The sequence below is a fragment of the Drosophila innubila genome (assembly GCF_004354385.1).
Source record: "Drosophila innubila isolate TH190305 chromosome 3R unlocalized genomic scaffold, UK_Dinn_1.0 2_E_3R, whole genome shotgun sequence".
NCBI lineage: Eukaryota > Metazoa > Arthropoda > Insecta > Diptera > Drosophilidae > Drosophila > Drosophila innubila.
Genome location: NW_022995380.1, coordinates 11,541,507 through 11,556,009, shown reverse-complemented (window position 1 = coordinate 11,556,009; position 14,503 = coordinate 11,541,507). Strand labels below are relative to the sequence as shown.

General features: G+C 36.6%; 2 protein-coding genes across 7 annotated transcripts; one reads left to right on the top strand and one right to left on the bottom strand.

Moving 5' to 3' along the window:
• Positions 1–138: 138 nt before the first annotated feature.
• Positions 139–7,419, top strand: LOC117792991 (protein phosphatase 1B). Of its 6 annotated transcripts, none has more exons than XM_034633355.1 (6): positions 139–373; positions 1,361–2,259; positions 2,350–2,467; positions 5,627–5,732; positions 5,798–5,852; positions 6,680–7,419. In XM_034633355.1, exons 2-6 carry the CDS (start codon positions 1,447–1,449, stop codon positions 6,692–6,694), a joined length of 1,107 nt encoding a protein of 368 aa, XP_034489246.1. In that variant the 5' UTR covers positions 139–373; positions 1,361–1,446; the 3' UTR covers positions 6,695–7,419. The 6 variants fall into 6 exon arrangements, with proteins under 6 accessions (XP_034489246.1, XP_034489240.1, XP_034489245.1 ...); XM_034633349.1 differs by lacking the exon at positions 6,680–7,419 and adding an exon at positions 6,140–6,446 and having other exon boundaries at positions 140–373; XM_034633354.1 differs by lacking the exon at positions 6,680–7,419 and adding an exon at positions 6,140–6,446 and having other exon boundaries at positions 141–244.
• A 73-nt stretch (positions 7,420–7,492) lies between these two features.
• LOC117792616 (dynein assembly factor with WDR repeat domains 1) lies at positions 7,493–9,441 on the bottom strand. Its single transcript, XM_034632820.1, is given in 5 exon segments — positions 7,493–8,372; positions 8,434–8,759; positions 8,761–9,220; positions 9,275–9,350; positions 9,402–9,441. Coding segments are annotated over 5 exon segments (1,398 nt in total). The 3' UTR covers positions 7,493–7,876.
• Positions 9,442–14,503: the final 5,062 nt, after the last annotated feature.

The window sequence follows — 14,503 nt, the reverse complement described above, 5'->3', positions numbered from 1 at the left end:
GACTTTAATTCAAGGAGCGTTGTGTGAATTAAATAAGTGTTTATTAATTTTTACCCCAATAAATTCACATTTAAAAACAATTAATCAAAAATAGTCGATGTTTTTCAAACTCGTGATAAAATCGATTAATCGATATCTCTCCAGGTATAATCGGAACGATTTGATACAACTCTACAGTCTGCTTGTTTTGTGCTTGTTTTTTTCTAATCAAAACATACACATATTTATTTTTTGTTACATAGAGGTCGTGATTCCAATAATTGCAAAGTGCTTCATATTTCGGGCAACAAAGTGCATAACGCACGGTGACGCACAAATCAAACAAGGCAATTTTTTGTTCTACACACACACACACATACAAAACGAAAAGCAAGTGAGTGCAAAATAAAGCTACATACCAAAAAAAAATATTCAACTCGTGAGGTGAAAAATATTTTAGTAGTTTCTGCGTGTAAAATGTGTATGAATGATCGCTGATACATTTTCTGCAGAAACCTAAAATGGAAAGGGCGTGTGCGTGATCATAACTTTAAAATTATCTTCTTTTCCTCGTGTTTTCTGCCCCCTGTATGGGGCTGTCAACTTGTCTCGAATAGCCTTATTTAGTGATGAGCGCGGTTACGAATGTGAAGACGCTGTGGTGTAACAAAAATAACTTTGTTGAATTCGGGCTGTTGAGGGACTCTTATAAATATGATCTAAAGGCGCTATTAACGAATCTTTGTCAACTTTGGAAAGCGCTATATACTGACAAATATTTTTGTCGCATATTCCATGGTCACAAATAGCAGTCACAGTTACTCTGATTTTGCACATCTCTATATTTTGCTACAGCGCGCTTAATGCTAGTCGAGGATTTTTTTTTCAATTGGTGAAAAAAAGGGAAATACAAAAAAATAAAAGACGATAACAACAAGAACGGTAAAAGAGCTAACACCTACGCTGTCGGAGCTGTAAGGCGAGTGGGCGTGCCGTTTGGACAGAGCTAAATTTAGCAAGTGAGCAGGCGTCTTTGATAAATCGATGTGCAAAAGGAAGCAACGATAGAATAACCAACAGCCCGAAACAACAACACCAACAACAACACTGAAAAAAGCAGAGAAATAACGTTATTGCATTGGTCGAGTGTAGGCGGCAAAAGCTCAATACGCATCCTTGATTCCTTATGCTTGTATAAGTGTGTACATGTGAGCGGTGTGTGTATGTATTGTTGATGTAAACGATTTGGATTGTGTTTGCATTTGTGTGTCTGGCTGTTATGGATTTTTGCATCCCGCGCAGCGTTTTTCAAGTTCACGATATTTCGTTTGACTTTGAGCGCCAACTCACCAAGGTCTATTTCTCTCTTTCTCTACTTTAGATTAATCAGCACACGGCGAACGCGCGACACGGCTGGGGAGAAAATAACAACAAAAAGCACACACACAAACATTATGTTCAATAGATATGGGCGGATTCCTGGATAAGCCAAAAACCGCAAAGCACAATGATGAAGGCGAGGGCAACAAGCTGCTGTATGGCGTTAGTTCGATGCAGGGTTGGCGCTGTGAAATGGAGGACGCATACTATGCTTGCGCACGCTTAGGGAATGCACTGGATGAGTGGAGTTTCTTTGCGGTCTTTGATGGTCATGCGGGCTGTAAGGTATCGGAGCATTGTGCCAATCATTTGCTGGACAGCATAATCAGCACTGAGGAATTTAAGAACGGTGATTATGTGAAGGGCATTCGCACCGGTTTCCTTCGCATCGATGAGGTAATGCGAGAGCTGCCCGAGTTTACCCAGGATGAACAGAAATGTGGTGGCACCACGGCAGTCAGCGCGTTTATCAGCTCCACGCAGGTATACATTGCCAATTGCGGGGATTCACGGGCGGTGCTCTGTCGCCAGGGCGTGCCAGTATTTGCCACCCAGGATCACAAGCCCATTTTGCCTGAGGAGAAGGAGCGTATACATAATGCTGGAGGCAGTGTGATGATTCAGCGTGTCAATGGTACGCTAGCAGTGTCGCGTGCCCTTGGTGATTATGACTTTAAGAATGTTAAGGAGAAAGGACAATGCGAGCAGTTGGTCTCACCGGAACCGGAAATCTTTTGCCAAAGCCGTCAGGACACCGACGAGTTCTTAGTGCTCGCCTGTGACGGCATCTGGGATGTTATGAGCAATGAGGATGTGTGCAGTTTCATATACTCGAGGCTGAAAGTGACCTCAAATCTGGTGAACATTGCCAATCAGGTGGTCGATACTTGTTTGCACAAGGTGCGTATTGGATAATATCTACATGATATCATAACCGATCTCTATTCGTCTTGTTATATCTCATTTATTTGTTTCGATTAACAATAACAGGGCAGCCGTGATAATATGAGCATCATAATAATTGCTTTTCCCGGAGCACCAAAGCCAACTGAAGAAGCGAAAGAGGCTGAGCGTCGGTTGGAGAAACACATCGAGAAGATCACAAGAGGTTGTCTAAATCGTCTACTCTGTTTATAACTAATCGTACACCTAACGATTTAACTATAGTCGTAACACAATTGTGTCAATGTCTGTCTCAGTGTCGCCGTTTCTCCACACACGAATTGATCTTAGACGACTGAAAAAAACGAATACGAATACATTGTACCTTACGTAACGAAAGCAAAGATAGCCCAAAAACCAAAGTTTGCATATATAGATTAGTAGATTACAATTATACACAAACATACGAATACGTATATACATGTATTTGTTAGTTAGTTAGCTAGATACATGCATACATATATAATTGATCAAATCAAATCAAATGAAATTGAAACCGCAATGCAACAAGATGTTCCTTTCAATAAGTAAACCAGAACAATTGCTATTACCATTGCCAATACCAATACCAATATCAATTCATATATACATAAAATACCAATTAAAGTATAGCGTGTTAGTTTGTCATATCTAATTCCGCTGGCTGTTCGTGTGGCCGAGTGTCTGATTGTCCAACTCTATGAGTGCGCCTGTGTATGAGTGTGTTACAGTATTATTTTTTTTTAGTATTAATGAGATTATGTGCTACAGCAACTGCCAAAACGATCCACGTGAGAGAAATCCTTGTAGCTAAATAATCCAACCAATCCAACCCCATCCCATTTAGACCTAGAATACGTCATATGCATACAAAAACCATACATACATACATTTAGAGTAGTACTATAAGTTACTTAGCAACATTAATTGATAACCCTTCTCAAACAATTAAAGTTGAAGCCCTCTCAGCCAGTGTACATACATATATCCATACATATGCTTGTATATAGTCTAATATTTACATACAACCATTTACCATAACATAATACATAAAAAACTAAAGAAAAATTCTAACGCATATTTGATATAAATTTTAATGTAAGTCATACCAATCAAAATACTATGAATTAATACCAAGTAACTAAAACAGATACTTTAAAGCAGTCGCAATTAATTAGCACTTTTACAAGTCACAAATACTTAATAGATATAGGTAAAATTAGTGAAAAGTTCAGTGAGAAAATTGTCAATAATAATATTTACTTGCGATTGAGGGAATTGATTTTGTCGTTGTCAGGTTCTTAGATTTATGCTCAAGTATTAATTAAACACCATTTGCCATTGCCATTGCCATTGCCATTTAACTTCTGCCACATATTATAGGGTATTTTGTAGTGCATATACGTGATCGATTATAGCGTAAATTGTTCATGCGCCCACAGTATTCATAACACCAAAGTGAATTTTAAAAACGTCCTAAGGCCAAGTGCAGACCTGACCTTTACATATGTATGTTGATAATAACTTTACGTAAATAATATTGTAATATTGTATTGTTTACAACTAGCGAATTCCACACCCCACAAGAAACGATCATATTAGTCAAGTATATAATTACCTACTCTAATATTAAGTATAATAACAAAATAATCCTGAAAAATTCAAAATGAATAATGTCCAGACAAATTACTTAGATTAGGTTGAAAGTTTTAAGGCCAGGCCTAAGGGTATCTGTATTTGTACTTGTATTTCTATCAGTATCTGTATCTACATCTGTAACAGCATCTGTATCTATTAATGTAGCAGATGAAGTGAGAAGTAAGAAATTGATAACGAAACCGAAAAGATAACAAAATATTGTAAACCTTATGCTCACCAATTGTTGTGCTTATTGTCAACGTAAACAATTTACATGAAAATGTTATATTTAGAAAATTCAATTGAAGCGACGCAGCGCAGAGCCTAATTAAAAAAAAGAGAAAAAAATTTAAAAACCGCTCGAACATCTCTCTTGGATACACTGAGAACGTTTGTACCTAAGTACTATAGCAATCAAAACAGTAAAAAATCGTTTGCTTGATTTGGCAACGATAGAACGTTAATATAGCAATTAATGGAATACGAACAAAACTAATTAATTATTTTCGCTGCTAAGTAAAAATATAACTTGAAATGAAAGATTCGAAAACCAATTCAAAAGTGTTTGTTTGCTGTGTTGTTCAGTTTTCAGTTCTCATTCGATACACTTTCCCAACACCATTTCCGCCTGCGCTTTTGCCTTCCTTCTTCACACGCAACACAAACAAACAAATCAATCGTCTCGACTTCGTTTATTTTCCCCTTAAATTTGATTTAAATGTTGATTTTCATTCTTTGATTTGCACATAAAATATAACAATACGCAGCATTTGATTGATTGTTACAGTTTTTCATTTTAAACTTAACTGATATTATTTTTCTTTGGTTTCTGATCAGTCGAAACTAATGACTTACATATCCATTTATTCCAAGTATTCTTTTTAATCTACGAAATTTGTTAAAGTAAATTTAGCAACGCGTTGCTCTTGTTTTGTTGACGTTGGCGTTGTTCGCGCATCTTGCAGTTAATATGAAAATGGGCAAATGGTGTCAAGTCAATGCCAGAAAACAGAAAGCAATACAAATCAAATTTAATGATGAGTGAGCATAAGGTAAGGCACATAGATCCCATCACATAAATGAAAAGTAAATGATATATGCATGCTCTTAAGATAATACCAATCCAATTATTATATATATGTACATCTTATCCAATCACTTTTACAATTCGATATTTTCAAATGTTTGTTGTACACTGAATGCTGTAAACAGTTTTCTCATAGACAATTCCCAATTGCAAAAGTCAATCAACAAAACCAAATCAAAAAAAAAGGAGGAAACTGCAGAAATCTGCTGCTCTTTTTTTTTGTATTTTTTTTTTTTAGTGTACTCCCGATCTTTTGAAGTGAGAATTTTGCGACACCCCATTTATATTATTATTTACGATTTCGATTATGCAGGTCGATCGAATCTGTAAAGAGCACACTATTGTCACAATTTGTCAGATAAGCGATAGATCGAGCTGTATGTCTTGCCAAACCTCACGTTAAGTTAAGTTTGTTGCTCAATTTTTGTCGGCTCTCGCTGTTGCAACATTTTTCGTATTATTATTAATTTTTATGAATTGTGAATTTGCTTTTGCGTAGCTTTACAATATAATTCGTATTTTTATTGTACATACAAATTCGAATAACATGACCATTAAAATTAAGTTACGTTTTTTGAATACCTTCTAACACATTTCATCAAATTTCTGGCATTCTTGCAGAGGAGATTGAGAGTAATGATGTCACAGACTACGTGGAACTGTTGAAGTGTCTGGAAAATAGAGATGACATTGAAGGTCTTCCACCCGGCGGCGGTTTGCACTCCAAGTAAATTGATACTTATCAAATTATCTATAAGCCTCATCATTTATCAAATATTTATCTTGTTTCAGATATCACATTATTGAGCGAATATTCACGGAGTTGTTCCCGGATGATCCATGTGAAGTACGAAACATTTTTTACAACATTTGAGAATAGCTTTTTTCGATCTTTCACCAATGCTTCTTTACCACTTTTATTTTGCTTTACAACTTTATGATTATCTGATTTCATTCATATAGCTTTTGCTTAATCATTCGCTTAACTGTCAGCTTATCTATGCAACTTTATTATTTTCTTAAACTCTATTGAATCACTTGATATAGTACTACTTCCTTGAGGCTGCATCCCAAAACTAATTGTTGTTTAACAAACCGAAAGCTCTTTACGTATTCTCTTTCTTTTATTTCTAGCTGTATGCATATGATGAGCTATGAATTTTTTAATGCTAACTATTGTTCATTTCTAAATCAACAACCAAACAACAATAACATCCAAGCAACCAACAACAAAAGAAAAAATGAAACTAAAACCCTTTAAATTCATATAAATGTAAGACGAAAACGATTCTGTTGTTTACGTCCTATTTTGTTATTTTTATGTTCATCCAAAATTTTAAATGAGAAAAAAATTAACCTGTTGTAAAATTGGCAGCACCCAAATATCTGCTCTGCATGTTCGCTCTATTTTATTCTGCATGTTCATCCCAAAATAATAATACAAATATTAATTATAATAAAGAAATTAAATTATCATTTATAATAGTAAAAATGCATCCACTTTCTCACTCTTAATCTCTCTCTGTTTTTGATCCACACACACATATTTATATATACACATACACACGCCTCATTGAAGCGCCTTAAGCCTGCGTTCTAGTTGTGCCTGTCTTTGATCATCTCTTCACTTTGTCTCCGGTTGCTAATAATTTCTCCTTCTTGATATTCTTGCAGAGTCCAACGCATTAAATTTGCAAAACAAACAAACAGAAACAGTCAAACAAATGCAACAATAACAACAACAGTACGTTACATTAAAACAAAAAAAAAAAAAACACACACACACAAACAAACACAACAGACACTCTTACCAAACCGTTTTCTACTTTGATAAAAAAGAAAAAGAAAGAAAGAAAAAACTACTGCTAATAATATTAATAAGCATTATTATAATACTTTATATAGTTTAAATGAAAGCCAGTCCTAAACACAACAACTACATAAACCTTGTATTACGTAGATCTACTTATAGAAAGGAGCGAACCTTAGCAGACCTCAGAGCTAAAGATAAAAACAAAAACAAAAATAAAAATAAAACTTAAAATGAAAACTAAATATACAGAAGAACAGGGTTTGGCTCAAAGCCAACAAACACACACAACAAACAAACACCACACACACCCACACACACACTCTCACAAATCACACTACACACACACAGATACACGGAAGAAATTTCCCATCTCTAAACTAACCAAATTCCTAACTAACTACAATACTTACTAGAGTTAGAGATTGGTTATAGATAGATATGTCTTACTTCTATGTTAGGTCGGTCTGTCGTCTATCAATCTATCAATCGTAACTGTCCTTTTGTCAATCCTCATCAAGCAAAATTAAAAACTGTTGACTCGCCTTTGTTTAGCTGTGTAAAGTTTTACCAAAAAAAAAAAAATATTTGTATGAAATAGAAACGAAAAACAAAACCAACAATATAAAAAAAGTAAATACATTTTAGCCCTGTCTAAGAATGTCGCTCGGGAGAAGTCTGTACTAGAGATGATTTTTTATTTGATTTTCAAACTGTGTATTAATATTGATTCCGAAACGAAGCGGATTTTTGTAAGCTGTATAATGTTTGTTACTGAAGAATCATTTTTGTTCATTATTTTTATATATGTATATGAGATATCCGATTTAAACAAAAAACAACAAAACAAAAACTGTAATGGAAAACAAAAACTATTAATTTGTAAGAAGTGAGCAGGATGAAATATTAAGAAACTTAAAGCAAAAAACAAAACAAAACAAAAAAATAACGCCCGAGTTTGTAGTAAATGTTGATAAAAAAAAAAAAACAAAAAAAGAACCCAAAAGCTGAGAATTGTTTAAATTTATTCAGTCATTTAGCTGCACCGTGTACCAGTCGTATCACCTCCAGACGCGACAGGTATTGTCCTTGGATGCAGTTAAAATAGCATCGCCCGCATAACTGTAGGCACAACTGAATACCTCAGACTCATGGCCGGCCAGCACCTGGGAGCACTGCCCCGTCTCGGTGAGCCACAGGCGAGCCGTGTTGTCGGCGGAGGCGGTGAGCAACATGCAACCGCTGGGACTGAAGCAGACCTTGTTCACCTCATCACTGTGGCCGGCCATTAGCGAGAGCATCTCTAGTGGCTCCAGGCTCCAAACACGCGCTGTGCAATCGCTGCTGCAGGTGGCTAGCAATTTGCCAGCTGCATCGAAGGTCACGTCGAGCACCTCGTCGCTGTGCGTGGACACCAAATGCAGCTCCTGGTCCAAGCGACGCATATCCCAGACACGTGCGGTGCGGTCCAGGCTGCCAGTTGCAATCAACGAGCCGCCAAAACTCCACACACAGTTGGACAGCTCGGCAGTGTGTCCCCGCAACTGATGGCAGCAACTGTGTGTGGCACGTGGCAAGTGGCATTAATGTAAAATTAAGTTTGTACTTTTAAACTCACCTCTTTGTTCGCACATCCCAAATGCGAGCCGTGTGGTCAAAGGATCCCGTCAACAGCAATTGGCCATCGCGAGAATATCGTGTGGTTATCACCTCGGCTCCATGGTAAGAAAGCTGCTGCAGCTCCTGTGCGGTTTCTGTATCAAAGATGCGTGCCTTGCCATCAATGGAGGCCGTCGCAACCGCCTGATCGTGTAACGGATGAAACTCAGCAGCTACCACTTCAGCTGTGTGACCGTACAACGTGCTCAGGCACTGACCGCTGCTGACTGACCAGATCTTGGCGGTGCCATCGAAGGATCCCGTCACAATTTTGTCGCTGAAGTGGCAATGAATAACTCATAATTCCAGAAGAAGTGATTCACTCTTTTGACACTTACCAACGTGGCGTATTAAAGCCAACTGAGAAGACCACATTGTCATGTCCGGTGAGAATGTGTTGCACCTCGGCGGTGTTGGTATTAATCACATGGCAGGTGCGATCGTAGCTGCCCGTCAAGCAATGTTCCCCGCTGCGATCGAAACACACGTTCGTCAGCGGCAAAATGTGCGAATTGTAGCATTTATGCAGATAAAACTTCTTTTTAACTGGTTCTCGCAGCTTACTCTGAAGCTTGCCAATTGCCTGTTTCAAAGCGCTGAACGTGTCTTGGGAGCTGGAAGCCTTGGAGCTGCTGGACAGGCAGGGAGTTGGATTGTCCTCCGAAAGATGGTCCAGATTGCGTTCCGAATCTGCAGCCTGGAGTTCCTGGAGAAGAATGCTATCTGCCAGTGCTTCCACATTTGTTCTATCAGAGAATTATTCAATAAAATTTATTAGATACATTTGTTACCTCACTTACTTGGCATCCAAGTCGAGCAGATCAAAGTGTCGAATCCGCTCGCTGCCATCTGCAGATCGATAATTCAACGCTAAACCTATCGAATACAATGTATTGCAGTGTTAATGGAAGAATGAATGCTACTCACCTGGTGGATAATAGCGAAGAAAGATTTTGTTGGCGCTCATTTCACAACTGTTGTTGAACTGCAAATGAAATTCCTTTACAGCTCGAATTGCGAGGGTGTCTCTGTCTTGAGCTTGCTGACCTGCTTTAATTTGTTGCACGTTGCCTTGTCAGCCACGGCACTGGCAGGGAGACTGATATGCCACAGACTAGTTTGGTCGATTTTCTGTGTAGTAGGTCTGGGTCGTTATGTTACCTGAGCGGGGGCTGAAGCTCCTTTGATGGTAACAACAGTACTCAGGTCGTAGATATAAAACTCAATGTCAATCATAAAGTTTATAAAATGTCAATTTGTTTAACGGAATTTCGATTGTCGGCCATGTTTTTGGCGCCATTTTGGCAATAAATACAACTACTGTCGCAAAAGTTTCTCGCAACATTATTCACGAAAACGACCGCTAGATGCCGCCAGCAAAACGGTTTGTGTACTTGCTTAAAGTCAAGCCCAGACATAAAATATATGGATTTTATTCAAACATTTTGAGTTTAGTTAACATTTTTGTTAATCAAACTTAAAATACATATTTATTTATTGACATACATTGATTACGTCTCTTAGTCTGTTTACCCTTGCTTCGATTGTAACAAGAAATGAAGTCGTTTCATTATGACATACAACTATGTGGGCTCGTTCATATTTATAAAACCTAATTAGCTTGCTTAATTCAATTGGACCCAAAGGCCAATTAATGCCTGCACCTGTTCACACTGTCGGGCATATTTAACATACATTGCAAGCCAGGTCGTATATGCCCACAAGTGGAGAGGTTAACACTGGCAATGGCAATTAGATTGTCTCACCTTGCTCGTGTCTCGTTTCGACATTTTCACTAATTTAATTTGTTCGGTAATCACTGAGACGTGGGCGTCGAGGAATGGCGAGGGCGGCCAAAGAAGTAATGTCCATTAGGCTAATACAAGAACGCAGACACCACAGACAAAAGGAACAGATAAAAGAAGCAGATGAAACAGAAATAGAGTGTGCGAAGGGAGGACTCAACAAATGACCAGAGCCAATAATGATAAGAAATTATTAGATATTATCACACTCAATACAATACCAAAGAACAAAACTGAAAGCGACAGTCGTAGAAATGCGAACAATGTACAGTGGGTGATATGAGAGATCTTGAATAACGAAATTAATATCCTTTAAGATAATAACATTTGTGAACTATAATTAAGTAATATATATAGAAGTAATTTAAATAATATATTTTATTTAGAATGTAGGTTTTGACGAACTTTTTATTGCTTTCAATGGTGTTTGTCTCTTTGTTTTATTTTGTGAAACACCCATAAGCACATAATTTTATAAACAAAGCTAATAATATTTTTCAGCACTCCAGTCCGTAACAGACTTTTAATTTTTAATTAATTAATTTTTCTATTTCACAAAACTAGCGCCAATTAACATTTCTTTGTTTTAATAAATATTCGCTACCTTTGCTATTTCTCCCACTGTGCAAGGAGATAAAAGGCGGCGAAAGAAACTCGTACTTGTAATGTGGAGATAAATTTATTTATAGCTTGTTTGTAATGAAACATTTCATTGATTTGGCACTGAGCATTGGCCAAGATGTGAGTCGTTTTGTGGCAACAACAGCTGTTGCCACAGATCATGTCATAATTTGCTGACACTTCGTGTGATTCATACATATGCTAGAAAATGAGCAGAAAGTCAACAGTTGGAAGTAATCGAAATGAGAAATAAACGTGAAAATTAAATCAATTTCAAATCCCATAAAATGCTTTCACAATCAAAACAAAGCAAGATGAAGTAAGGTACTATATATCTGCCTTCTAGGCAGGCAGAAGAACATCAAGCGGATTTAAATTTATGCTCAATAAATTTTTGTTGATTTCCGGCAGGCAAGTTGCCTTCAGATCAGCGTGTGTCTGTGTGTATGTGTGTGTGTGGATGAGTCCTTAAAATGCGTCGCTGCATAAATTAAAGGATCTCGTTTTCAACCTACTTCGAGACAGACAGACTGACAGACAAAGGCACCCCTCACGAGATACTCGGGCGAATGTTACCTTTATCCACAGAAATTATTATTACTGTTTTTTATGGATGTTTTCTATCTTCTCTTCGTATCTTTGAGTTGGGTCTGGGTCCACACCAGATCCACCTTGGTTAAGCAAATTATGCTTAAATGGCATAAACTTGCACGATGAGAGAATATTCTTAGTGATACATCAACAGATTCTCAGTTTTTTTTTTTTTTATTGACAGGATTCGATTTGATTTCGCTTGATGTGCACCCTGTAGTTGACTACAGTTAGGGAGTATGCACACTCTCTGTTTTCTAACTTTGTAACTTGTTTCGGATATATGTATCAGTTGAGCAAAGTCTACAGCGCTCCCTTGCACATGTTGTTGCATGCCCCGAAACTGTTATTCGGAAACTTATCATGTATGCAGTTGCACAGTTGCTAACCAGATTGGCGCCGTTCTCGTTCTACGAATAATTGGAGTTACGTATGCTTGATGTCATCGTAATCACATTTGCAACAGTTTGCGGCAACTTAACTAACATGTTGGGGAAAAATCTTGTGGCCCTCTGCTAAAATTTAACCATTTCATTTCAGAATTCACGTCTCTGATTTTGGTTTTATTTTTGTCGACAATATGAATTTACTTTCTTTATTAAAATTTGTTTCAATATTGCTGTCATAAAGCAAATATTAAAAACTCTCTACTTGCCACAACGGAGGCAGGAAGTTCGTAATGAATTTAATGTTCAGCAAAAATAATTCATAAATATTAATATATCATTTTGACGAGCTGAACAAATTAAAAGTTATACCAATGGTCGTACATTTTATATAGTTGAAAACTGAAGATAATTTTTTGTATTTATCTGCTGATTCCAACGGAATTATAAGAGTTGTTTTCATATGTTTTACATAAGTCTGTTTCCTGTGGTTGAATATCTGCTTTTCCATTGACAAGACTGCGATCCTGAGCCCATCATTCATAAAGGATTTTTCAGCTTAGTCATTTAAAAGTTTATGACTTTGATAAATTAAATTGGGCATGGCATGGTCTGGATACACGCCCATACAGAATGAGACCTTTACTCCCTTTAGCCACAACTCCCAACGTGGAGATGAATATCCAACTTAGGCAAAGTTTTAAGCCCAAGACAGCCTTAAAACCGTTTATGGTCAATTGAAATGCAGACGCATCGAAATGTTATAAAATTTAATAATATCAAATCCCAGTTTCCTGCGAGTTCTGTGTGTATGTGTATTTTGAGGTTTGTTTTTGAGCTTTATTAACGCGGGCAGATGGCTGGAAGGAAGACAGGTGGGCGCAGCAGCAACATTTTGTGCGGCTTAGCGGCCACATCAAGTATACGCACCATAAATCAGAGCAACGACCCAAACCGCTCACAACATGCTCAATGACGTATTGAATGCATTAAACTCGAGTCTTAAATTGCTAACCGGCCGTTCCTCATAACTTTAAGTGGTGCTTAAAGTGAATTATGCCTTGCCAGTGTTATTCCCATTATATACGAGTTCATTTATGAGTGTATGTATGTATGGATGTGTGTGAGTCTACATTGCGGCACAGATTCCTGAAATTTACCCAGATCAGAATGGGATCAGAATAAATAGCATGTTAATTTGTGCGCATTATATTGGCCATTTATCTGTTCTCTGACTTTTTCATCGTTAATTGCCCTCGACAGCGTCAACTGAAGGCAATGCACATGCATTTACTGTCTTTATGTACGCATTTAAAAAGTATTTAAGTATTTACATTTGACTCTTGTGATTGACAAATATCCTTATAGAAGTTGCATTTCATTAAACGGATGCTTTTCATCTCTTTCCCTTTACCAGCGCCAGGCAATAAGCTACTTTATACCCTGGTAATACCTTGAGTCGTCATCAAACTGCAAATCAACAAATCACCAATTATTTGTGCTAATCTCATTTAGTTTTTCGGTAATTCGTTAGTAATATTTGCAAGTTTTGATTGTATTTAATATAAAATCATAAATTATTCATTCAAAGCCCGCTTAAAATACATAAATATTCAAATATTACTCGTTGTCTATATGGACGCTAAATGATCAATTGCATTGAAATTTAGTGATTCACTTTTTTAAATTGAAAAGCAAAATGTGCGTTAAATTTATGCAAACGTTTGGCGAGCATAATGAATGAACTCATCTGTGTGTCCATGAGTACACATTCACTCACACATGTATAGTTTATTTGGCTCTATATATATCAAAAGTGTACTTTTTAAATTGGTACTTCTTTTTGTTTATTTATGTATTTTTTTTAAATTTTTTTTAAATTTAAATATAAAGAGATAATATACTTCTACTTAAGTTGACAATATTAAGCCCTTAGTGGCAAATAAACCTGTCCCCTCAATTCTTTTATTGTAAAGTTAATACAAATTAAGTTTATCTTAGGATTGTTATTTCCTAGTCCAGTAGAACTTTATATTGATTTCTTTACAATTTACATTAAAATATCTTTCAGTTATATTAAATATTTTAATAAAAATATAAATAAGGTTAAATATATTTTAAAAACAATTCCTTAATCGTAGTTATATTTATAAATATACTTATATTTACCCTATATACTCTTAATTCTTTATAGGAATACATACTTCCGTAACCAAGCTGTCAAATCAATAAAAACAATTGTAATATGACAGAATCTAATTAATTGTTAGTGCGTTGTGGGGTTAACAATTTCCGCAAGGGCATTCAAACGTGCACCATGACAAATGATCGGTTTCTCTTGTTTTTACAATGTCGCAGTAATTGAGTGTGTGTTTGTGGGTGTGTTTCAGTGTGTTTGTGTAAATGCGTGGTTGTGGTTATGTCTGCGTGTTTGAGTTTGGTCGTTCGCTTACCACAAATTAAACGAAATCAACAAATTAAGTAGAATAAATTTTACAATCCGCAGCTCCGCGTGCCACGCCTTTTTGCAAGAGTTTAGGAATGTTGTTTTGTCAAATGATTTATTTTGTTTGGCTTAAAGCAAAGTCAATGGCAATAAAAGAAGACCATTTACTCGACTCTTGGC

Excerpts from the sequence above, each read along its gene's own strand:
- LOC117792991 (XM_034633349.1), top strand. The coding sequence starts at position 1,447 with ATGGGCGGATTCCTGGATAAGCCAAAAACCGCAAAGCACAATGATGAA. Across the intron at positions 2,260-2,349 it reads TCGATACTTGTTTGCACAAG|GGCAGCCGTGATAATATGAG; the intron begins GTGCGTATTGGA and ends TAACAATAACAG. Across the intron at positions 5,733-5,797 it reads GGCGGCGGTTTGCACTCCAA|ATATCACATTATTGAGCGAA; the intron begins GTAAATTGATAC and ends ATCTTGTTTCAG.